At 33.8% G+C, this 27,831-nt stretch overlaps 1 protein-coding gene across 1 annotated transcript in view; it reads left to right on the plus strand.

Moving 5' to 3' along the window:
* Window positions 1–2,170: 2,170 nt before the first annotated feature.
* Window positions 2,171–27,831, plus strand: part of LOC106708971 (IQ motif and SEC7 domain-containing protein 2) — a 63,283-nt gene continuing 37,622 nt past the window's right edge. The window contains exon 1 of the mRNA XM_045683799.1: window positions 2,171–2,319. Within this exon, the coding sequence (XP_045539755.1) occupies window positions 2,171–2,319 (149 nt within the window). The remainder of the gene's footprint in view (window positions 2,320–27,831) is intronic.

Here is a 27,831-nt window from a genome sequence, read left to right on the forward strand (position 1 = left end):
GATTGACATTAATTGTCGTCAATTAACTGGTGAAACACTGTTTACTGAAATTCATCACGTATTGAATAATAAGAGGCCGACAACTTCGTGTTTACAAAGACTTGGATCTTAAGCTAATTAACGCCATAACCGACATCCCTCAACCCTCCTGCTCCTCCATCTTCTTCACCTCCTCCACCCCAACTAAGTTATCGTCAACTAATAATTTGATTATAAAGGCAATAGCATACTTAGCTATTAGATATGAAACCCTATTGTTATCTTATTAAAGGAGGAATTCAATTAATTGTAAATTTAACGAAGTACACTCGTGTGTTCGAAATAATTATTAAGACACTACGAAAATATGCCTCAAAATTTTGATTTCTTGTCAGTTAATCTTCAGTTTCTACTTATCCGTTAACAGACTTGTAAAATGAGCCGTAGTAATCGTAAAATCTGACAATTTGACAGCAATTGTTTTTAATTGTACATCCATTCACTTGTTAAACAATGAAGGCTACCGTATACCGGAACTTCACTTACCTTCCTTGTTGTAAGATTGATTTCCAAGACAAGGTTGATTATGTTTGAAATTGATTTCATTATATTTTACATTTCGTTTAATGTTAATAGATGTGCCAACTTACCACAATCTTATAGAATACAGTTAGATAAGTGTTTTGTTTCAGGGCTCTATAGGTTCTAAAAAAGATTGACAATTCCCTCCTTATTCCTCGGCCACCCGATATTGATGAAATAGGGAAGTGACCGCTGCAATATGTTGTGTCCCTTCTCTTATTTGAAACTTGGTACTTTCTTAAGTCTTTAATAGCATGTTTTTAAAATTAAATTTCCTACATTCATTGTCTCCAGAACTGAATCTTCATCAGTAATTAAATACCTGAAACGTAATGATACCGAGTAATCTATCCGCAGTGCAGTTAGCTACGAAATGCGATGGATATGCCCGATTTAATTGGTACGATATCGAGTTACGGTTGAAGAAATACACCGGGTACATCCCTACTTGGAGGGCATGATTGATTGCAACGAGACGGATTTATGAGTAATCCAATTTCGTAGACATGACTGTAATCACAACACGATCTCTTTAACATTAATCTTACACCCTCTACTTATATGGTGACTAGCTGTCGCACGCGGCTCAGTCCCCGCGGAGCTCGAAAAAAAGTAGTAGTAAGCCTACGTGTTCTTCCAGACCGTTTTCTACATCTATGCTAAATTTTACTGAGATTAGAAACAGTTTTGTAGATACCTTCTAACAAACATCTATCCATCCATCAATACATCAATCTAAACATTCGCTTTATTAGTAAGTTATAATATTTTTTGGATTTAAATTTTCTAAGGGATCTTAAGCTAAAATCTATTGAAAAGCCGTTATTTGTATTTGATTTCTTTTAACAACAACAATAACCCAACAAACCACGTGTTCTATGCGTCAGTGAATTATAAACATTATTATCACCTTACTCGTAGATTTAGCTAATTGTGAGGTGGCACTAACTATACGAAATCGTCAGTCGCATAGTTCCGTATTGTGTTATCTTTGCAACTTATATAGCAACAGCTTCGAAGACAAAGGCGACGAGACAAGGTCGCATGACTCATTATGTTGATTGGTTTTATTTTGCGGTATTAGCGAAGATATAGTTTAACATTCAAACCGTAGATTTACACTGCCGAAACACTTGCATAAAAACATAATATTATTAACTCGGTTTTTGCTAAAATGTTGAAACTGATATCATCCGGTTTAACAATATTCTCTGACTACAAAACGTATCCAATCAAAAGTGATAGCTAAAATACGCAACATACTCTTGAATCATAAACAGAAATAAAAAGATGTCTCGAAGATGTGCCATAGCGCTCATACTTCTGGTTTCTGCACAAGTAAATATCGTTTTATAACATAAATTCTCATTGTGAGTGCACGCTTTCCGCTTCACTACTAACGTACTGATTTATTGTTTCAGATTCCTACGATGTAGCGTGAGCATGGAGGCGAGACAGTGAAATTATCGATAAAATATTCCCATCACTAATATCGTTGTGTGAGTTTCGGATGTGAATATAAAATGTGCCTGTGTTGTGTCGTGTGCACCGCGCGTGACCGTAACCAGTGATGTCAAGTGTCGATAGTTGTGTTTATCGATAGTCGACAATGGCGACTATGGATTTGACCAATGAAGTGGTCCGGTTGCGGGCGGAGCTGGAGAAGGTGTCAGCGGAAAGGGACATGCTGCTATGCGAGGTTTCCAACTTGCGACGGGAGCTTGAGCTTAGCGAGCTGAAGCAACTGCAAGATGACGGGTAAGAATTTTGTATAAAATTTTTCTATTTTTAACAGTTTTTAATCATACACCATTAATACATAGATGAGTTAATGAGGTTAGATTCTGTTGCCATTTTATTTATCTGCTAATGATCATATTTGCAACAAACTTATGTAGCTTGGTTTTGCTTTATGTTCATGTAATAAAATTCAAAGTATAGGAAAATGGTTACGAACACACTGGTATATTTCAACCGATGACATAAACACGACAAGTTGCCACATATACGTCACATATAAAACGGTTTTAGAATGAACAAAGCGGACCCTACGTCTTGAGCCCTTTCAAAAGCTCGACAGACAGACGGGCCCCATCCCGTCACGGTTTACGACTGGTACAAGACACATGCTTTTTGCAAGAATCAAAAATACTCCAGGAAAATGTTTTATTGGGTATCTATGTATGTAAAATAAATGATAAATATTCCAAGGACATTTCAGATATTCTAATTTTCCATTTTAAATTTCATAAATTCGTTTTCAAATCTCTGTTGCTTTATATTTTTGTTTTAATACTGCAGTGACATGTAATTCAGTGCTCCAAAATCTACTCTAATTGGGATGAAAGGAGCGACATCTTGCTTTATATTCACAAAGAGAATTTTATGACACTTTTCTTTGCTATAAAAATGAGCTTTATTTAATGAATGTAAATATTTATTAAAATAATTACATAATCTGGAACAAAATTCGTCTTTCGTCGTACGTCATACAATCTTAAGATATATTGTATGGATGTTTATTAAAACGTAACTCAAGAGTGACGAATGGATCTGGATAATATTTTGGCAGTTTTTTTTTACTACGCGGACGAAATCGCGGGCAATTGCTAGTGCTATAGTATAAAGTAATTTTTTCTGTATTTCAGTTTGTGAGCTATTTTTTCCGCCTTCTCCTGTGACTCGCCCACGTAGATTTCCATTAGCCTATTGTTCATAGTTCCTCTAACGTCTGACGTCATAAGGTCCTTACTATCAACTGAATAGACCCTTTAGCGCGCCAGCTAGTTAAAGTTCAGCGGCGGCGTTTTCAATCGTATGTTTTACAGAGAAAAGATTGTGTTTTTTTTAAACGTAAATGTTTCTATTCTTTTAAATTTAGTTAATTAAATAAAAGTAATTCTCGGTTCGTTATAAATTATATGTTGAACCATTATAACAGAAATTACATTAGAGACATAGCGTCAGTAACGTCTGTTGTAATTATTCCTTTTATTGGATTGATAAACTTTTAAAGCAGTTAAATTGAATCAAAATTTGAATGTTTTACTCTAAAAAGATTATCTTCCATTCTCTCGGTGGAAAATTATTTGTATGTACACGTGATGAAGTGCAAATAATAAAAAAAAAAACATTAAATAAATTTGTTGGGGATAAAATTGTGATGTGGGTAAAATGCTGATATCAGTTATCCTTGTCCGTTTTGTCTGTACCCGTGTCAAAATTACGTGGAAATGTAATGACGCTTCCTTTTACTGATTGCAGGTCTTACTTACCGTGGGTTTCCACTGAGAAAATTTCCATATTTAAAAACATGTAGTTATCCTTCTTGAAAAACACTGATTACAATTTTTTTTATAGTCTGCCATAGCAAAGGGAACTCAATTTTAGAGTTATGTACTTATTGTTTTACTACATTACGTTTGTTACGTGTATGTCCTCCCTTAGCTGTAAATGCATGCATTTAGTATGAATATCCAATCATTATTCACCTCTTCCTACTTCACGAGCGTGTTATAATTCGACTGTAACACATTTCGAAACCCGATGACTACAAGACCTGTATGCTGAACGCTGAATTAGAAAATGTCGACCTAAACCTTCCTGTACCTGTACCTACGATTTTACTAGCTTTTTTTGTAACTGAGTAGTCACCGTTAGCCTTGAAGAGGCATTTACAGGCTTACCGGGCTTGAATTGACCGGGCGTAAAAGACGCTTAGCCTAAACCTCGATTAAGCGTAACTAGGCCCGAGGGCTCCCTCGGGAGCCTTAGCTTGGGCTGTTACTTCGTTATTATTACCTGATTGAATTTCTTCAGGTAGGTTGCACTGTGCGCGTGTGACAGGAAATTCTAAACTAATTTCGGATTTTCCAGTTACCTTCGATCGCACTATCGGAGATAGCAGGGTTTAACATTGACGGACAAAATCACGGAGTAAAAAATAATATTTACACAATGACCGTGGATTTCTGAGACCAAATTCCCTGTTTAAAACTTATTGTTATCTTTGTTCTGTCAAAGATAATGATAGGGACGATGGGAAGACAAGGAGCAAACGGCCATCTTAATTCGAATAGCGAAGCGACAGTTGCCGAATTGTGGATGCGTTGCCTACCTTTAATCAACGGAGATATGTTTTATACAGAGTTTTTGGTCTCAGAAACTCACGATGAATAAAGAAAAGTTCGCAACAAAAAACAATTAATGTACATGAATCTGGTCTCAGTTTTTTGTCCACTTCACGTCATAGGAAAAACTGAAATGAAAAAGTAATCCGCTTTCACCGAAGCCTCGTAAAGAAATTCTTATTCATTTAAATGATTTCAAATAAATATTTAAGTGGATGGATTTTATACTCAATCTGTACCCGAAAAAACTAAACGTGACGCTTTCATTTTAAGAATGTTATATTTTATTTGTTTTTGTTCCCGAAACATGATTAATCGAATACTTTTGTGATTGAACGTTCCAGGCGTTCACTTTAATAAAAGAATTAATTTGTTCTTCTTGTCTTGATGGTCTTCATTTAATGTACATTTATAGAATATTTGAAAGTGAAGAAGAAGCAAAAGAAGTGTACAAGGGTAACAGCAAAATGAGAATTCTTAATCTCTGCCTACCCTATGCTTTACAGCCGTGAGTGTTATCGTGAAATTCGACTACACATTATCGTATCTATTTTTTGAAACTACATTTGATGGGTGAAAATACAAGTTTGTTGACAGTGAAAACCCACCCTTATGTTATGTTGTCACAGCTAATAACAGGATTTGGTATTATGATAGAGCTGTATCACACGAAACCGTTATTCTGTACCAACTTTCTCGCAATTTAGTACTTTAACTGTCGCATTCCCCCGCCGTTATACAATTTGCATAGTAAAAGTGCGATTATGAAATGAAAGAGAAATTTATATTGTTACGTCTCTGAACTGATTCCACATATTACGTGTAATAAAATAATAGTTTCTAGTATTGTTGTGTAACTATTATAAAAGGGGTGCACAATTTAGGTTAGGTTTACAATGAAATAAAGTAAAAGTTTGTTTCGCCTTCTTACGAAAATAATAAATGAAAATCAAGAGTCATAGTAAGTAGGTTTCAAATAATATTGTTCAATTTAAAAAGTATGCTTTGAAAACATAAGATTTGTTTGCGTGATAAGATGTTATTAGTTTTATTTGGAATGTCGAACTCTGTACTGGCTACAGTACTAATTAAACAAATGACTATCATAACAACCCCCACCTAAAATTAATCCCATATACCAATTGTAGGGGCTATTTGTTAAACGGTAATGTTTTTATTAGGTATCTTAATGAAACGAAATTGCGAAGCGTCTTTAATCCAAATTAGGTTAATACCCCTGAAAGCTTTTTGTGCCATCTCTGTAAGGCCGAGTTACTGCGTATTACGTATTTTGATCTTTCTTCGTTATACTTGTCATGAGATATGTCCGAAAATAGTACGCATTTTATGCGGAACATGTCAACTTATCGTGAATTTCCAATGTCCAAACTCCTGTATTAAAAATACTGCTATCCTTGTTTTATTAAAGAGAATGACAGGGACGACTGTATGCTATTGTACGTTTTTCGGTAATGGAAACACACGTGTTACTACCTTGTGTAGAGGTCACAGGAAAACTTTCTGTTTCGTCCGATTATACCTACTCACAATGTTTTTGTTCATTGGCTTTTTTAGTAATTTAGTTTTTGTAATTAATGTTTTTTTTTTTGCTATTGTCAACTGTAAAGTACTAATGTTTTAGTAGTTAAGGTTTTTTAGTAATTACTTTTGTCATTAGTGCGTTTATTTTTTATTATAAGCGATAGTCAATGTATCAGAGAATTCGTATGCGATATATTAAATTGATGTCCCTTTAATTTAGTTCTGGAAATGTCTGTTTTGTAAATCTTGATCTTACTCGTATTACTAAGTGTTTAAAGCTTGTCGCATTATTCGTTAATAACGCCTCTCATTTTTTGTGGTTGGTTAAAAGTATTTTATAAGATAACTTACCTAACACTAAACTTATAACAAACACTACCTAGATAAGTGGGTACTCGAATTTACCGTAGTAAAATCCTGCAAAAAGTTACACGTTTACTGATGTAAAAATCGACGAACATGGTTCAAGTTAAGCTGTTTTTAATTAAATCGTTTCCGACTAAAAAGTCAGATTAAATGCCAGTGTCCTGTTCTCAGCCTTGAATCTCTAGGTTCTATTAATTTCGTAATATTAGAATATCGTGTACATACGCCTTTTACCAAATTTGTGGAGGTTGCGTATAGCATATGTGGTAATCGGACATTTCAAATGAAGATGACCTTAAACTATGTCCACGCTCGACCTCTGTTGACGTGTCTTCTTACTATTAAGATGAACTAAATTTGTTAATAAAATAAATTAATGTTAGTTTTCGTAATGTTTGTCATGATAGGATTGCGAATTAGGAGATGAAGACTGAAATTATGAATTTTGTCATCAAAACCTGGAACGCCTGTCCCACCTGAGTGGGATAAGGAAAGGGAGATTAAGATGATGGTCATGGAGGTAAAGGAATTTGAACTAACCAGTGCGATAGTACGTTAATAGTACGTGTTCTTTTCTACTTTATGTCAAGTATATGATAAATATTTAAAGTAGGTACTTCGTCTTGTAAATTACTATGTTTTTAGTGCATTTCTTGAATACCTTGACATCTAGAGGTCATACCTCATTGCCAATTCCGCAGTGAAGCCGGTAAAGTAAATTGATTCCGTTGATAACATACTGATGCAGTTTATATTACTGTGGTATAATATTAATAACATATCGATGATTTAGACATCTCTTGAATAAATTTTTGTTATGAAAGAAATAACTTTTCATTAGTACATATATATAAAATCTTGAACGTATAAAAAAAATGGCTAACATCTTTATGTTCTTGAGATCGCAATAGTTAACAAGTCCTCCATTACTTTTTTATGGGGTGGTTAGTCTTCAATATTTGGATATTGATGCAAACGATGTTTGAGTATTGGTTCATTGTGAATACAGATAAAACAATGGACAATGCATTGACAGAAGCGCTGAATATGTAAGTAAGGCTGAACTGGTGTGTACCGCCTTTGTCATATCGCAATGTGACTGTCTTCACATCATCTGTTTAGTGACATATGAAGAGATATAAACATCATTTCTGTGTAAATTTAAACTCTTTTATCAGACAAATGTTTATCACCTACTCTGTGCTCTATATTGATCTGAAATAAAAATATTTTACAAGAAAAAATATTGTAAGTTTGGCAAAGAAAGCATGTTCACCTGCCCCACTTGTTTAGAAATAACAAATGCGGAATAGGGTGTGAATAAATCTTCCATGAATAATATAGCGAAACAATTTGACAAGTTTGAAAGCGTTATGCGTTCAGAATCCGGGGCACGCTCTTGCCGCGGCTTTCCCGGTGAGACGCGTGGGCAAGGGCTTATTCTGCCTCGTTTCGGGTTAAAGATACATGCCCAGGGGAATGTTTTTGACGAAGCTTACGTAGAAATGGATTATTGTTTTCATTGGATTTTAACTAACAAATAATAATATTAGATGATATACACTAGCTTTATACAAATATGCTTCATAAAGAGAAATGAGTCTTTATAACTTTCATGTTAGAGCGTCGGTGGCTTAGGTTAAGCACTTGACTTGTAATCTCCAAGTCCTGAGTTCGAATACCAATGAGTTTTTGGATTTTCATTTGGATATGTACATTTTACGACGTTCTTACGGTGAAGGAAACCATCATGCAACATGGACATATCTCCGAAGAAATTCAAAGATATGTGTGAAGTCAACCACTGGGTCTGCATGGTTGTGGTAGGTAACTTCATGCTAGGCTCAGTAGTGACGTACAGTGAACTGATGATGATAATAAATTTTCATGTTATTAAACAACAGAAAATGTTTTTGATGACATAAATTCGAAGATGTATTTTTGGTATATCTTGAAGACATTAATTTTTATGTATTGAGTACTTCCGTTAAATGATATTTTAACAGTGTATACTGATTTGCCACGTGTTAGGTACGATATGGCGACGCTAGACACGTGTAATTTATTATTTACGGTTCTGTAAACAATAGCAATGCGCGGCTAAAGGCTTTTGTCTACCGTATTGTTGGTTTGCCCGCTACCATCGTTCCCCTCTATCACTTAAGAGGTTTTTCTTTACTTTGGTATACTGTTGACTCATTAAACAGCAATATCCATTATGTTTAATAAGTAAAGTAAATGTCTAAACGATCGATAAGTTGGGACTTTCTTTCATTTTTTTTTTATTATATTCGGAACCTACATACAAATTGCAGTAACCAAGTTTGTAAAAACATTTGAAATGAGTAAAATCTATTTTGTACCTATCTATATTAAAAAAATCGTTTTCGAATATGTTTCCCGCTCTATTGCAATCAAGCCCACTGTATGGACGGATGTGTTCTTTGTCTAAGATTTGTAAAACATGTAAAAAAACCCGCGGTTTAGTTTACTTTAACCGAATAACTAGGGCACCTGGTGGTATATCCCTCAGCACTATGTTAATTCTCTTCCTCCCGACAACTGGGCCGACGTGCGCCATCGGTTAATTTTAAAACTCTTGTTTACACTACAACAGTTGTTTGTGTTAGATTATTAATAAAACGTGTTTGGGTAATACACCTTTACTAGTGGTTATTTTAGAGTTATAATTCATCAAAAACTCAGTTTTATATAGAAACTTAAAATCGTAAATTTTATGTTGGATTAGTTCTAAATAATATGGCAAAAAGGCAGAGAACAAATAAACTTTATAATACATTTTGTTAATGGATTCGATAAAGGTATGCCTTGATTGTTTGAAAGGCAGTAAGAAAACTTTCAATGTAAAATTAGTTGGAAACGGAAGATGTCCTGCTTCAACAGTATATATAGGATGTTTTTTTCAACGAACCATTAACCGTTAGATCTTAAGCAGAAAATTATTCCCTAAAACTAATTACCACTACCTATTTTATTATTATGTAACAAAAGGGATTCCAATAAAGATTATGAGTGGCATTTATAAATATAATCACTCTTTCTATCAAAACAATGTCGTCACACAACCGCCCACAATATCTGCAATATTTTTATTATCCGCCCACTATTCTATACCTATTTCAATGCCCAACATTGACGGGTTTAATCGATTTTATAGTTCATTAAATAAGTTTGCCTAATCTGTAATTTTTCTAAGACGATATTTCCTATTTACTCAACTATTCATAGCGAATCAATGAATAGATAGTAGCGTGCTCGATTGTGACCGATCATTGATTTCGCAAATTTAGTTCTGTTTTGTAACAAACTTTAGTTGTTTTTACTATTTGTAATGTTGTATTTGTGAGTGTTTTAAAGTGATATTTAGAAATGTATATTCGGGAATATTACATTTGCTCCAATGTACAGTGTAAATGCAAGTAAGTATCAATTTTTTCTATATTTTCATTTCACAATATCTAGCTATTCTTTCTTCTCGTCAGGCGATGTCATAGTTCAATGGGAACCTTGTCACATGAAATTTTTTTCAATACTTTAGAACGGCAATCTCATATGACTTCTTCGTATTAGACTAAATTTATAATCGTTAGAAAAATCAACAGAGTTGAGAAACCTGTTACCTCTTAATCTTATTAGAATCAATAATCAGGATGGTGTCACAGTCAACCGTTACTGTGTCTGATTTTAGTTAGTGTTATGGCGCAAACCTAGCTCTACTGCCGCATCTAAATAGGTGACATGGAACGCTGTTACGAAAAAGACAGACATGTCACAATATGGAATATATCTCATTCAAGAGTTCTTGCTCTGTCTTTTAAGATATGTCAAATACGACTATAAGAGAATATATACTTTGATGGAGAGCCTATCATTATGTGAAACAATAACATCCCTCGGTAATTTTGGGAGCAATATCTTACTATTTTACTAATATCATAAATGCGAATGTTTCGATGGATCATGGATCTCGATGATGGATGGATGGATGTTTGAAGGTATCTCCGGAACGGCTCAACATGTCTCGATTAAATTTGGCAAAGAAGTAGAACATAGTTTTGAAGAACACTTAGGCTACAAATTAAATTTGTCTTTAATTCGGTGCGGACGGAGTCGCGGGTGACAGCTAGTATTTCTATATAGAAAAAACCGTTTTTTTAAAGTGTAGTGTATTTAGGTGCTTGCTTGTTCGTTGCCACGTTATGATAAAAAATCTAAAGTAACTACGATCGTCTATTAGTCTACTAAAATCACTGTCAGATATTCGTCTATTAGTCTACTAAAATCAATGTCAACTTCGCTTTAGTATAGGAAACCATTGACACCAAGAATTCATTCCAGCTATGCCTAAATCTTCGTCCTTTTAACATACAAGACTGTATACCTAAGTCTCATTTTATTACTGTAAGAACATCTTAAAGTAGAGTGAGTTGCGAGAAAATTAAAAGTTATGTTTTATTATTTAAATAAGTTAAAAAGTGGTTACATTGCATTACCAAGGAAGTTTCAAAGTTTAACATTTCAAAGTAGCAACAATACAGCCCAATGTTAATATGTACATGTCAAACAAGAAGTTATCGGCTAATGTGAGACATGTAAAACCAGTCTTTTATTTATCCAAAACACCGCACGCGATTTTTGTTCTAAAAGTCAGTAAATCAATGTCTAAATTGGCATGAATATTTAAGCAAGCAGTACAGTATTGTTTCTCCGTACAATGAATTAGCTAGGAAGCAACACGACAGATGTTTTGTTCTACTTTGTCACGTAACATAACGATATTAGTCGAAAAATTTAAGTAGCAGCCTATATTTGCTTCTTCTTTTTATATATTTATAATTTCAATCAGTTAGTAACTATCGTAACAAGTATACCATTACCAAAGTACCAAGTAAGAAGATCGAGACGACAGTAATATATCGTAAGTTATAAATAAGAACAGATAATCATGTTAACTTTGCCACTTGAGGCAATGGCCAATAGTAAAAGAGCAATGGTTCTTAATTATACAGTCGGGAGATACGCAAGAGTCCAAAGGACTGTGATATTTTTCTTGCTTACAGACGTTTCCATCTAACCCGAGTTTCTCGCTTATAGAGGATTCTCGCTAATTCAATTTTCGCTCATCCAACTTTGACCGTAATTAATAGTTTGGAAAGTAGCAGCAAATACATACTGCCTTTAGCGCAATCTTTATCCATGTATTACGTTCACAACAAAGTATTACACGACATTAGCCACTTATGCAACACGAGATCGAAAACTGGCCTCCATTGCGTACACTGTAACCAGATCGATGTCTCCACTCCGCCAATGTACGATATGTAACACAAGTCGACAATTACATTGATTTAATAACTTACACTGCCCGATGTTTAAATCAAGGACAGGTTGTCGAAAATTTACATACGGGTTATAATACATACAGATAGGGTTGTCACCTCTTCGGGTGACCTATCGTCGTTTTTTTTTTTTTCATCTTGAAGTTTTCGGGACTACGTTTATTGAATATGGCAACCCTAGGTTGGTAGGCAGACAAAGTTGTTACACAATCATTGAATGTATTTTTGTTTTTGTAATACAATTTGCTGTAATTTCGTTTTGTCTTTAATATAACAATGCAGCTACATTTTTGAAGTTACTTTTTAATCAGTGATATAGAGAGGACATGTGAAGCAAATGGGATGGGAAAAAACGGAAACCTTATAGGATCACTTTGTTGTCCGTCCGTCTGTCTGTCTAAACCCTTTCTTAAGAAACGCGTGGAGGTATCATGCTGGCATTCATATCAAATATTCAAGTCCACTATCCCATGAAACTGTGAAAAAATAAAATAAAACCTCTAAGCCAACGCAATCAAAAGATACAGCCGTTATGCCGCAAATTTTCGACACTTACAAAGGAATCAAAACCTACAGGGTCCAGTGAACTCAGAATCTTGAAATTTGAGACGTAGTAACGTCTTAAAGCACAGGTAAAGTAAAAATTGCTAAAACCGTAAATTTTACTTATATTCCTTCAGGTTTAACGGAACCCTTGAGTGTGTCTCGCACTTGGCCGGTTTTTTTCTTTAATTGTGTTACGGAATATATAAATTTATACGTCTCGTTATTCTAAATGCTAGTTCACTTATTGCTATTTAATGCGCTTTCAATATACAGTAATTCGACCTTAATTGCGAGTATCACTTTCAACTGTTCACTTGTCCTAGATATAAAGAGATAGACGGTGAAAAGGAAACTGATTAATTTACTTTAAAATTATATCAATTTAAACTTCCATAGTATGTGAACTTTGTTCATTTATTCGACATGCTAGCTGTTTTAATATTCGTTAAATTTACTTACATTATTAGCCCAGCCAATAATTTTAATTATTATGATTGTAGGCTAGATGGCTTCAAGTATTTTAAACTTTTGTTTCTTGGTTAACATGATATCAATCACGACTACTTATGTGCTCCACATAAGCCTATACTGTTCCAGATAGTAAGTTATAGCAAAGTTTATATCTAATAATATCTAAGCACAACACGTCAACCCAGTTTGTGGCACTCAGTTACTTGATGTTGCAGTGTTGCGGACACGCTTAACTGTTTCCAATTGAGTTTATTATGTTCGCAACATGTCTGAATCACGGAATTTAAATATTCTATACATTTGGCTTTTAATTTGAATGATGCGGAAATACTTTTGGCATTTCTTATTAGAAGAATAGTTATTTTGAAAATGATCTTAGATAAAACTTTAGTTAGTGGTACTAACCTAACCTACCCTAGTTACCTACATTAAATTAAATAATGCTATCGTTCATAGGCACAGTACACAAGATAAAGTGAGAGAATTTTATGGCTTATTTTCTGACATTTCTGATGTTTCGAAATTACTCCCTCCTTGTGTCCTTGTTTCAAATATGTATTAATCGAATTGCGTAAACAATTGTTTGTGCGTGCCGCGGCCTAATTTTAGTGCACATTACCTTCCCACCCTTTTTTAAAAGGAAATGATGGGTATAGGAAGTGGATTTGTCGAAGGAGGGGACGTATAGTAATGGAATATTCTCTTTCTGTGCGTTCCTTACTCCGTTTAGGCAACGCATCTGCAATTACAGATGTTCATAGGCAGCAGTCGCTTCCCTATTTCGGCGAATTCAGGAGGTTATTATCGTCATAGTGGTTCACAATAAAAAAAAATATCACAAATAATGGAATAACGCAATGATTTTCACATTACATCGAGAAGTGTACAAATATAGTACCGATGTAACATACGGTTATTCAAAGTGCGTGTAAGCCGAGATTAGGATGGACCCCGGCACCGGCGCGCAGAACGGTACCCCGCGACCGGGTGACCGTAGCACTGGGTCAGCCGCAAACCGCTGCGTGCTCCGCAATCATTACGCTCGCCGAGTGTGTTTCTAATGTTAGATCTATCTAAACTGGTTGATGCTTCTATCTCAATCTTGTTAAATCTTTATGTGTCCCCTTATCTACCAATTCCACCTTGCCTTCCCATCCTTTCCTTATAGGAAAAGGCAGGAAAAAAGAAAATTCAAGCCAAGACACTCGTGTCTTGGCTTGAATATACTCGTAATATTACACCGCTCGAGACATTAGTCCAAAAACATTATTAAGGACTTTCCGACTTTTTCGACTATAGCTAAATGTAGTAAAAACTTACTTTTAATTTACATTATTAATTTTATTACCATACTAGTTGTCGCCCGCTACTCTGTGTCCGCGCGGAATTAAAAAAAACTTAATAAGTAGCCGATTTGTACTTTCAGACTATGTTCTGCATCTGTGCCAAATTTCATCAAGATTTGTTTAGCCGTTCCGGAGATACATTCTAACAAACATCCATCCATCTATCCAAACATTCGAAATTATAATAAAAGTAAGATGTATGCTATATTCATTATAACAATAAGAGTTCAATAAACATACCTAAAAAATGCACTTGTTCGTGGGAACATCGATTGAAGAATTCCAGTCATTTTAATTGGGCAAATCAAGTGGTTCGCAAAAAGGTACGCATTCGATGACTGCGTAAGGACTTGGATGTCAAAACCAGTTGACAGGTGTTTGACGATAGCCTTATTCAGGATTCCAAACAGCGAGTTTGTGATCTCAGTTACATATTTGCTTGTAACATAAGTAGACCTTTGTATCTAGATTACTATGTATACGAATAATATTTAATTCTGCATTTGTAGTGGTTACAATACAGCCACCTATCCTTTGCCTATAGTTTACTTATCTTTGAAGTTTGCTTTGGAAGACGTAGATGACAACGGGGATGGGGCCTTGGCGCTAGCGCATGCACATTTTTGTCTCGTTTCGTCAGAACATTTGGTAGTTAATCAGTTTATCGAGAATATTCCTGCTTCTATCCAAAGTACAAAGACAAGTGATGTTGATTTGCAATCATAACAAACATTGAATACAACGAACTAACAAAGATTCCTAGACAGAAATAGAAAAAGTGTATGTAGTAAATTGTAAAGAAGGCAGTGGAATATAAGAATTATAAATAAAAACAAAAATGTTTATAAAAACCTAGTATAGGCTTGTCTAAGCTGTACAGGTGTGTGCTATACTTAGAAAGTTGGTCAACATAGCATTCTCGCGGCGGTGCCAAGCCGGGAATCATATTCGGCCTAGGACCGGTTCTGAACGGCCTTGTGTCTCACGTTCACTTACCGATCTAAAGATTGAGGCGTCATAGCGTTTGTCAATTGATTATTATAAGATTCAAACTTAATGGCGGCTCGTGGTTAGCTGCAAAAGCTTTTAAAAGACCTGAAAAGATACAGGTAGGTCAACTGTAGGTTGATAGCTAGCGCAAGACATTGCCCAACATCTCTACCTCCCATCGATATGTAAAATAGTGTTGTGTGCCGCGTCTTGTATATAACTATAAAGTTTGGATAGCACTATATATTTGTTTTTGCAATGCGAAGTATCTTGTAGGCGTGTCTGTACGGTTCTTGTTGATATTAATAAATTATTCTTACCGTTGCTTAAGATTCGGTATATTGTTTTATCTAAAACAAATATTGGTTAGTGAGAATTGTAGTGGTATTTTGCAGTTATATTACTCGTTGTTGAAATAATAATTGATAGGAATATGCCAAGCACTTGCTCAAGCTGGATCTTGTGGATAACAAAACTGATATACAAAGACTCAATACGTATTGATGGCTGCGATATTTAGTCCTATTGATCATAATCAAACCTCATAAGCGTTATGGGTTCATAACAAGTTAGCATTCATTAAAGACGAAATTTTCTTACCAAAATGCTTACGTCACAATCCGTGACAATTTGCGAATTTGAAGTCTCTGTTGATGAGTATCATTAAAACTCTACAGCGATTTTAACTATCTTCATTACTCCGTCCGTAATGGCATTGACCTTCACAAAGTAAATCACCTTGAATCATTCCTATTGTGGCCATTCAACAGGTGTTTCAGGCTATTTGTTCAGACTGACGCATGGCATGGGGCATATGGACGTGATCCGCACGCCAGATGGTGATTTAAAACGTAAGGTTTCGCAGATTAATAACAGGAAAATCTATTTGGCTTCGAAAAATAATGCAACATAACTTTATCTCCGGAAAAAAAAATTAACGTAAAATATACATAATTGCTAACTTACTGACATTGTTTCGACGTCTACTTTTCCCCAGCGTATCTCTAATGACCAGGGAAACTGACCATCTAGTAGAAAGCCTTTCTTTTCCGTCAGCAGCAGAACAGCGCTTTAAATACAAACATGTAGCCCATACAAAATCATCAAGCGCTGCCATGTGCGGGAGTGTCGCTTTCGCTAAAGCGATGCTTCGCTGATTACGCATGCGTCGTGCCAGTCGCTCACGGCCGTCCGGTGAGGCCGCACGTGTCGCGTTCCATGTACTCTTGTTTAAAATAAAACAATTCAATATAACACGATCAAAGTCTCCGGTGGTTTTGTGAGCAAAGTGAAAAAAAAACAAACATTTTGTGTTTAAACACTTGGGACACGCCAAGGTTAATAGTGCTAGTGTTGCAAAAAGCGAAGGATCTCGAGCGTTTTTACCGCGGAGATCGTCACGGCTGTTGACTCTTTTTTTTATCATCGGTTTGCATCATTATTGTTTACCTAATTATTATAATCAACTATTGACTAAAGCATAAATACCCTCAGTAGGTATCAACATTATATTAATCTGATAAGAAATCCATAACAATCAAATATATCTTCGTAGTACCTACATCGTGAATAATTTTTCTAAATCTTGGTAATTGTCTGTGATTATAATATATTCAAATGAAGGTTACGTCTAAGAGAAAAGTTGTCTGGTAAAAGAAATTACGTCTCTCGAAAATTGTGTAAACTGCTATTGTTTTTTTTTTATGTTTGTTAAAACAATAGCAATTACTGAAGTATTCAGCCAGTTATAATAATTTTAATGTGCTAACCGTTTCACATTTATAAAAAACAAATTTGTCATTCATTTAATTATCATTGAACTACGACTTGTGTGCTTTGATAGTCAAAACTTGAAAATGAAACGTAAATGTTTCATTGTTTCGCACAACAAGCCAAATCTTTTCTATAATTTTTTACTAACTTAAACTTAGGTTTTGTTTCTGTTTTTTTTTTTAAATAAATAACCGATGTCTTTGTCATCGAATAAGCTTATCTTTTCTCATGATTGTCACTCGTGTCAAGACTTATCATATTTGGTAATAATAATCTAAATATATCAAATCAATTTAAATTCATACATTCCTTTACTTATTTATATTAAAATCAAGAGCTAATAAAACAATTGCATTCATCAAACGTTATTTATAAAGTTATTATACTCGTAAATAGCATTTGAATTGAAAAGAAGTCTTACTAATATTATAAATACGAATATTTATATGGATGGATGGATGGATGTTTACTTGTAGGTACCTCCGTAACGGCTGAAGGGATTACTAAAGGGCTTATTACGGTTTTTTTTAATTACGCGCGGACAGAGTCGCGGTCGACAGCTCGTCTAGCTAGCTAGTAATAATTATAGCCTATGTCACCCGTGGATAGTGTAGCTTTCAATAATGAAAGAATTTTTCAGATCGGTTCTGTAGTTTCGGAGCCTAATTAATCACAATCTGGGGGCCAAAAGAAAAACAGGGAAAACCTTATGCGAGACTTGACTTACTGAAACACCTGGGAAGTCCCGGGATCTTTAAAGGATCTTACAGGAAATTGATCTTACTTAGATTACCTTGGCCATAAAAGTGTTCAACTCAATTTCTAATCGGTATTTATAGTTGCTATCTCAGTAAGAAATCGGATTATTTCAATGTCGTATTGTGGATATGAATCGTAAGGTTTTTTACTATAAAAAATTTAAGCATCAATGAACAATAACAAATAGAAGATATTTGTTCTTTAAAAATGTAAATTATCGGAAGTGCGGAACAATTGTCAATTGTCAAGCAAGGTTTTTGGAGACGGAACTAGTTATTGCTCATTTTACCTCTGTAGCCATGCTAAATTCTGCAATTATTGAAAGATGTTCTAATACAAACAAATAAAATTACAAATATTAAAATAAAAAGTTATTGGTTTAAAATTATTTATTAAGCAGCTTTAGATTTTTTTCTGTCAAAGTATTAAAAAGTTTTTATGTTTTTGTGATAACATCCTGCTTTGATGCTTAGAATTAAGAGTCGCTGAGGGGATTTTCCATGCGATAAATTTAAGGTCATCCAAATTAAAAAAAAAACTTGTATCTTCCTTAAAACCAAAGAATTAATACAGTACTTTTTAATCCGTCAAGTGAGTCAAATGTGACGTAATATAATAAAGTAGCGTTCATTCGTTTAGTGGAGACGAATTTTCTTGAACACGTCGATAAAGCTTGTTTGCTTATTTATATACAGCCTTGTACTAATAAATACACTCATATTATTATAATAACAAGCTCATACAATCATGTATATCTACTATATATAAATAAAGTGACAAGATTTAATTGGCGTTCCAACATTAAGATAAACATTTTTTAAGTGTTCTGTATTTTTTATTGTATATATTTTTCCTCTTCTATCATACTTCTTACTAATATAATAAATGCGAAAATTTAGATGAATGGATGGATGTTTGTTTGAAGGCTCAACAGATCTTGATGAAATTCAGCACAGATGTAGAACATATTCTGGACGAACACATAGACTTACTTAATTTTTTTTTTTATTTCGCGCGGACGGAATTTCGCGTGACACCTAGTGTAATATTAAAAGTGTGAATAAATGTATGTAGAAATATCAAATCTAGCTCGCAAATTGAATGATTTCATACATTATTTTCACTAGTATTTCGTTCTCGCTCCCCATTTTCTTTGGGTCAACAAACTGGCAATTTCTTTTAACATGTCAAAGTTCAACGATTATTGTATTTATTGAATTTGAAACAAAAGTGTAGGTTATTGGTATCCTCAAAATTAGGATGATAGCTGAACGAATAAATGTTTTTTAATTTTCATATTTTCAATATATCCCGATAAAGGCTATATTTTAGCATATTAAATCTTCTCGGATTATATTAGGTAAGACCTCAGTTGCTTTGTATTTCCGAAATCCGACCCTCGGTTTACCTGCTGAGTTATATCGGAAACTTTAAATCTGGGTCGTAAAGGGTTATTTTGATATTTTTAGAATATTAAATAAAGGTTACGTTACCCGTTGTTGTGTATCCTGATATCAAATGTTTGGAGCCGGATCTCTATTTGAATGTATCAATAAGTATAATAATTTTTATAGAAAATTGTTACATGTATTATCTTTGTTAGTATCGAAATTAATGCTATGAAACTTGTTGTTGTTCACGAGTATTTCTTACATAATTTGCTATCGCAAATAGTTTTTATTATTACGTGAAAGTCTAGACGTATAATTCACAAAGACTGATATGTATCCTTTCTCTTTTTTGCATATATTTAGTTATTTAAGTTTGTGATTTTATGATATTACATAAAACTATTAATTATGAATTTTATAACTTTAAATGTGTTCTTGATTATATAAAACCTGGCAATTTAGGGACGATGTTAGGCATTTTAATAATTATTAGCGAAATTCACTTCCGAAGAAACTTACAAATCAATATTGTCTTTTAATATCTTTTCTGTGATTTCATTTGTTGTGATACCTTTAATTTTAGGAAATACATCTATATATATAAAAGAAAGTCGTGTTAGTTAAACTATTTATAACTCAAGATCGGTAGAACTGATTTTGCTGAAAATTGATGGGGAGGTAGCTTTTTTATTTTGTGTGCATTTTTTTATTCCGCGCGGACGGAGTCGCGGGTAAAAGCTATTATAGTATAAAAGTATACTTGTTGAATTTCTTTGAAACAAGTATCGTATAAAATATAGCAAACGTGTTCTTTTGTTTTGATGGTTTTTGTGAAACGGTATTAAACAATTTTCGATTCAACCGCAATTTCATAAAGTTATTCGACCAATAAGATCTTTAATCGACGGTTTATTTCGACATATTTATAAGCTATTTATTTTTTTGATTAATAATGTTTACCTTCGTTTTGATATTAATGTAAGCAAGAGAGTGGTCGATTGCAAAATGCTACGTGTTAACATAAACTCGAGTGTATTTAATTTCTGGTTGAGAAATCATTTATTGTATACTACTGTAACCCAACAAAAATATTCCTAGATTAACAAGCTATAGAAGAATTTGCTTATTCACAAACTCTAGTTGGTCAGTTACGTAAATTTAGGATTCTAAAATCTCATTTAATTCCAATCTTTCAAATATCTCAAGGCATGACTGTCTTAGGTTGGTATCTAGCCCAAAGTCTAATTTAAATATTAAGTTAAATAAAAAAATGTATGCCTTTGTTTAAAACTAGTTTAGCGGTAAGTATGTACGATTTTTTATATCCCGCGGAAGTGAGTGATGCGTGAAAATTAGTCTCAATATGAGCTGTTAGACTGGAAGTTTGTATTATGCTTGTTTTGTTGGAGGCACTGCCTCGCTCCTAAATATCTCGACCACGCGTTCAAGTTAGGTCCTAAAATTTACCACTGTAGTGCTATGTGATGGTTTATATATTTAATTTCGATATAATATTAGTTTACGACTAACAAAGTTCAGATGGACCCGAGCAACAAGTTGTTTCTCTGTTGTAGATTTAATACAGTTACTCAAGTAATAGAAACTTTGAAGATATTTGTGTGCTACGTGTCCTCTCCTAATGTTTAAAAGATTACACGATGGAATACAAAATTTTGAAGACTTTTAACGAATTATACTGAATTCATTTTAATTGTTGAATCAGTGTTGTCGTGTTTTAGTCAATTTGTTAAGCCAATGATGGTTTTTTGATGATTTTAGTTCTATTGTTCATTTGAAATGTGATGCTAGTTAATTCACTAGCAAAAACTACGAATAGTTAGTCAAAGTCGTGCAAAAAGTCGTTCCAATTGAATTTTATTTAATGCCGCTTGTTATATAACAGTGACGTTAGTGACAAACTGAATTTTATCTGTTCCGGACTTGTTTGTGAATATTTGTAGAGAAATGCTCTTTAATTCAGTTTCTGCTATGTAGTATATAAGAACCGATTTTTAGGTGTACGTTTTATTTGAAAGTGGGCAAGACTTTATATTAAAAATTAAATAAATACATTATATAAGATATAATCGTTGGGTCAGACTCAAACAGTGAGAATGTGACTTAAATCTGATCGTAACCCTTACATTACGTAAAGTGGCAATTGTTGAATGTGTTATTTACAATATTCTTGCATTAATTTGCATTTATTTATGCAATTTATTTTACATAATGAGTAGTTTTATGAAAAATGAATGTTGAAAGGAAATACAGGTGTTTAAAATGATAGTAATGTTTCTGAAATGCGAAATAGCAAAGGAAGAATGCGATCAAACAAATTTAATTTAACAAGCGACAGTCCTCTAATGTTATTATCAACACAAAATATCCCCATATTTTTTTTCAATTTACAAAAGGACAATTGACATCGTATTTCTTGCAATATCAAACAGTTTAGTTAACTTTTGTGACCGTTTAAGTTTTCCAGTGAACAGTAAATGAACTGTATCTTTCCGTTGCGATAGTTTCAAATGCAAATGTAAACTTTCGTCGTTCATTACGTATTATTTTATCATTCGTTATGTGGTCCGCGTAAATTTGCAGGTTCAAAGTCCTTTCTAGACGGAAGACAGTAAAGCGGTGCAACCGCGTACAGTCGCGGAATACGTAATACGAAGTGAACACTAGGGTTGGCATTATTTCAATAAATGTAGACAATACCAGTGGCCTGGCAACCCTTAACTCTTTTGTGGGCAATACAGACATAAGACAGTCATAACTCACGAATTCATGTTACTTCAAGAAATTCATTCGACGTCAAATTTGTAGCCCTAATATGAACCATGCAATCTTATAGAGGTGGCAGCCCTAATTGCAGTCAACATTGAGGTTAAGTTGTTTACTCACTGTTTAAACTATTGTACATGTTTTACTCTATGTTAATACATCTATCAGTCTTCTGTAACACAAATTAAACTATTCAAATAGTTAAGATTTACGAAACTAATATATTTCTTTTTTATTTAAATTTGTTGCTATATGTTGACTGATAATTATTTTGTTTCGCAAATATCCTTGGAGTATTGCAGTTCTTTCTTAAATGCTATTCGAGATACTTTGTGGCACCATGATAGCTATTGTAATTTTATATCTGTACCAGCGGACTTCGTCAGCGCGCAATTAAAAAAAGTTGTCTATATAAATCGGAGGCTAAGACACACTTTGGGCTACCTTCCCTAAATCCCGTCCAATTCGATCCTTCTGTTCCGCAGATTACCCAAACGCGGCCTTGCAAACAGACTAACAACGAGACAAACATTTTATAAATTTGTTTCCCTTATCAGCAAATATATTTCATGTGTACGAAATATGTTGATTTTTATTCGACAGTACATACTTTGTACGAGATTTAACTAGGTTATCTATTAAAAAAAATTGGCTATAGTTTCGGCAATATTTTTTACAAGCGATCCGTCGCAGACTGCGTGACTCCGTGACCATTGCCCCGGCCTTGGTGACCTTTCCGCTAATATAACTTACACAACTGATATTTTTGTACAATTAATTCCAATTAACAAATTTCTTGATATTACAAAAAATTAACAATACGATGAAAATTACACAAGATATAATTATTAGGTTAGTAAGGCAAAAACATTTGTTTTGAGTTGTTTTTATATGTCACTAGCTGTCACCCACGACTGTCTGCGCGGAATAAAAAACGTACTAAGTAGCCTATGTATTCTTCCAGACTATATTTCTCATCTGTACCAAATTTCAAACAAACATCCATCCATCTAAACTTTCGCATTTGTAATATTAGTTAGATGTAATATCTTGTACATAATGCTTATAGCACTTAAATATAGTTACATATGTAATACACTCGTACATAGTCATCATAAGTATGCACGGTACTATTAATTAAATTAGACCAATTTTTTTTTCCACTCCAAGTATCACAAAACCTAGTCTTTATAATATGAATAAAAACATATTATTATAATACATAGTTTCATATAAAAACTTTCTATCATTTCAATCGTGATAAAGGTTGAAACATAAAAAAAATGATAATGCACGATAATAGCCTTAATTGCTTTCTGATGAGATCGAAAGTGGCTCGCGACGACTTTCGTACGAACACGCACATTCACAAATATTATTTATTTATATAAACTCTACACTTCGCCAATGATATGTTAGTATATAATAAATTATGGTGCTATATTAATCGTATTCCGACCGATCGCAGAAAGTATCTCAAAGAAAAATCTCAAAAAAAAATCTATTCATTAATAATGAATAGATTAATGGTAGACTTGTCAGAGAAATAGTTCGATCCATGATCATGTATGAATATAACGGTATAATTTGTAGATTTTATTAATATAATTTGCCTACTAACATAGTTATATACCGGCAAAACATCAAAGGGATTCCATTTGACTAATTTACGACTGCCAGAGTAAACGATCTTTATATTTAAAAAAAAGACACAGATAATCAAAGCGGTAGAGTCAGTGAAAGTGAACGCCGCGCCATCTAGTGGACTGACGTAATGTATCGAATCGGCCATCGTCCACAATTTCGACATTGACTTGTTAACGGGCCACTGAACATTGACATCTTATTGTTTCCTATGTACGATGAATTAGAAACAGTTATGTACTACTTTGTTTGTGAACACTTTAAAAAAATGTCATCACTCATTCTCTGAAAAAAAAAAACAATAATACGCTACAAACATGATCTAAATCTTGCATAAATTCATAAGTGAATGAAGATACGAGAGATCAGGATTTTCAGAAATAAATGTTATTCCCTGTTTGATCCTTTGTGGCATGATACTTAATATCAGCACAAATACTCGTGATTACAGTTTACGAAGTGATGATCTCGTCTTCGACCATTATCTCGTGTAATGTCCAGTTCTCGAATTTAATTACCCACTTATACTCTCGTACTATATTCTAGCTGGAACACTAAGAACTCGTAGTATGAGTACGTAACGTTTGCATAAGACAATAATACTAATATTACTCAGCACAATGATAGTGTTTTGATTTTAATAAATATTTATTTGCCAGTTAGTAAATAAAATTCCTCTTTAGTCAATTTATGAAAACAGTTTTTAACAGGTTAAACACTAACGCGATTTTTATGTACTTGAGTGAACGGGTGAAAAAGTCACATAGCGAAAAAGTGGCACTCTCAACGTGTTAATAAAAAACAGAGCTATCACCCGATGTTGAATTCCGCTGGATGTCACTAACAACCAAATAAGTTGTAAATATTCCAAACTATCTAAGACAATGGGTATAGAGAAAAAACTGATGTAATTGCAATTTTACTTTGTTTCAACATTCCGTTAGCAAAGTTACCTTATTGGTACTTACCTCAAATATATTTAATTCCAACCTCCAAGTGCGAGGTCTCCGAATTTATCCCGGCGAGGCGTGGGCGACCATCGGAGGTCGTTGTCATGACACCTCGCGACCTCCGCAACGATTTAAGTTTCCGACCAACCGGTTTCAATGTACTAACCTCTTATACCGGTTCTAGACTGTTTGTGTGTTTTGGTCTGATTATTATTTCTATTGCTACCGCTATTGTTTTTAAAAAGTGATGAAAAATTATGTGATTAGATTCCATTGATGATGACATTGTGATAGCTAACAGTAATAAAAACAATCATTATGCCATCATTGCGACCATTATGAGAACCTGCCATTCACTACCGCATTATGGAACTGTTCATCTTCGGCGATATTTCTAAACCAGTCCGACAAAAGTCCTCAAACAAGCGTGCGTAACTCTTTTTAATAGGGGGGCAACGAATATTCAGACCCTCAGGTGTTGTAGATATCCATGGGCGGCGATGATTATTTTATTGATTCCACTGTTTGTTTACAAACCTTCTCTTTTAAATATAAAAAGAGGAAGGGATTCCTATAAACATTGTATTTAATAAAGAACGTTTTAGCACCATTTTGAATGGATCTACTTTTTTAGAGAACCCTATTTTTAATGTTTAATTATTTTACGTTTCTGGTATTTTTTTCCCCATTTATTTCCGCTATCGAAATATATTTCGCAAATGTTTCGACAATCCACGCACGGCTACCGGAATCGAATTACAAGTGAGTAGCAATTGCAAAGGCAAGATCGTACGTGAACTGATGATAAAACGAGAATGTCCTTATTGGGCGTCATTCGCTGCCAACCTACCTCGCTGTAGGGTTAATAACCCATCTTTGTTTGATACAATTGAAGGTTTATATTTCAATTGTTTCACGTTTCACGTTTTATCTGTGAAAAAACCTTGAGATAATCTTCGATCATATATAAATAGTTTTACAGTCAGAGATCAAAAGGTGGAGCCACAAAAATAAAACAAAAACTTGAGAGGTGTCAAGGGACACCCGGATGGAACGAAGTTCCTTTCAATTAATTAGTGAAGGAACCAATGTTTCTTCTATGAATAAAAAATTTAAGTCTTCACAAGAAGTACATTTTATTTCTATGAATTTTCGTTATATATTGTCACGTCGTTGCCATGGTGAAGTAGCGCTCATTCGTCGTTAACATACTTACTATAACAAAAAGTGTCGTGACAACTTTTCGTAAGAATTTTTTCCGTCTAGCCCCCTTTCAACGCGCGATAAGGAACTTCGTTCCATAGCTATTTGACTACGCGTAAACAAGGACGTTTCTTACTCATCTGTCGCTTTCACACTTGTTACACTATCTATTAGCGATAACGAAAGAACATCAGTAATGTTGCAGTTTGTTTGCAGATTTATCGATTGAGATGCTATTTTTACAGGAACCATGAAAGGTTTGTTGTGCAACAAACGGAAAATGTATGCCTTTTACTTTTTTATCAATATACTTTTTTAGATTTCTTTAGAAGAAATTCTTTCCTTTATTTTTTTGACAAAAAAGCAAGTTACTAATTCATCATTACTATGTCTTTTTCGAGTTGACATACAAATAGTTATAATGGCATCTGCTTAATGTTAAAACATTTGGATAAAATAAAATGAAAACGAACAAATGTGTGCGCAAAAATGGTATAGAATCGACATTCTCTCGAGCAATATGTTCCCACGGAATCGTGTCAAACTTTGCTCTACTTATGTCAAAAGGAACAAGCTCGTTATATATGGATGTAGTCAAACAAATTGATTTATCGATCTTATCTAGATACAAATACGAACGTTATCGACTCGATTCCGGCGTAAATAAGAGTTTTACATTCACTTTTATCGCTGACATATATAAATATATTGTTATATATATTCCACTTTTATATGTTATGTAAAAAAGTTTATAATAATAAAAGTTTATACCGGCCGAAATTAAAACAGTTTAATGTTGGTTTGCGTAACGAGCGGCTCGACATTCGACTGGTGTTTGTAATTTTCGCTCGAGTTTATGGTTTCGTTTTGTGAGTCAGTGAGGTAATTACACATTCAACTGCGAACCATCCTTTGTTCCATCACCGGCTATACAATGGACGGTTGAAAGTTTAAAATGTCATAATATGCGATTACATTAGGATTGTCAAAACTAATTAAGTATTATCTGTATAATTATCATTCATCATCCGTTTTAAACTCGTCCGTTTGGTATCTTTTACAATAAGAATCTATTATTTAAACGTCAATTCAAACGTGTTTAAAAATTATTATTTCTATGGCTCCTACCAATAAGGGTCAATGTGCAAATTGACAACTTTTCAGGAGATGCTCTTACAGTTTCAACCATATAGGAAAATAAGCCGCATAAGCCCTTTTACTTCAGCAAAAAAAAAACATCAATTTGTTACTTTGCGCCTTATACTTAGGATCCATCGATTTATTCGATGTATCACAATATGTCGCGGTGTTAGATTTTAATTTCTTTGATAAAAGTGTAAAAAAAAAATTCACACGTTTTAGCTGACATCTAAATGAAGATAGCGCACTTCAATAGATAAAACGTGAGAATATGTCATGTGTATGCATTACTCTCACTTTCTTTAGAATTTAGATAAGGAACGATACAGGTTATGTCGATCTTGTATTTGTTGACTCAGCTCTGGCCGTTCCTCATGATCTTGTTTTAAGTATGTAGCTGAATCTACATGCCATCCGTATAGGTTCGGAATCGAACTATATGAGGATGATGGGGTCATATATCGGATAATACTGCGTACCTCTATTCTGCGTTATCCTTTACAAGGTCAAGGTAACGGAGTCCACAGAATAAAAATACTCATGTGTGCGTAAATCTTTATCGTAAATGATATATGACAACCTTTAATCTTTTTCCATTACAGCTGCCCTAAAATTTATGATGTTCGTAATTTGGTGAGAGATTATAATGTCGTGATAATATGTTGCAAATAGAGTGATACATTCTTTTTAATTAACTAGTGATGTTTCCATTAATTTAAAGTGTACGTAATTGATTTTAGTTTAATATCGAAACCTGTTCTTGATAAAAATAGCAATATATTAGTTCGTTATTGATTTATAATTGCTTCAACAGTTTATGTAGTAACAGAACTTCCACCATTGGTTTTGTGAGCTAAACAACGCACGTAACTTGT

Source organism: Papilio machaon, chromosome 23 (genome assembly GCF_912999745.1).
Source record: "Papilio machaon chromosome 23, ilPapMach1.1, whole genome shotgun sequence".
NCBI lineage: Eukaryota > Metazoa > Arthropoda > Insecta > Lepidoptera > Papilionidae > Papilio > Papilio machaon.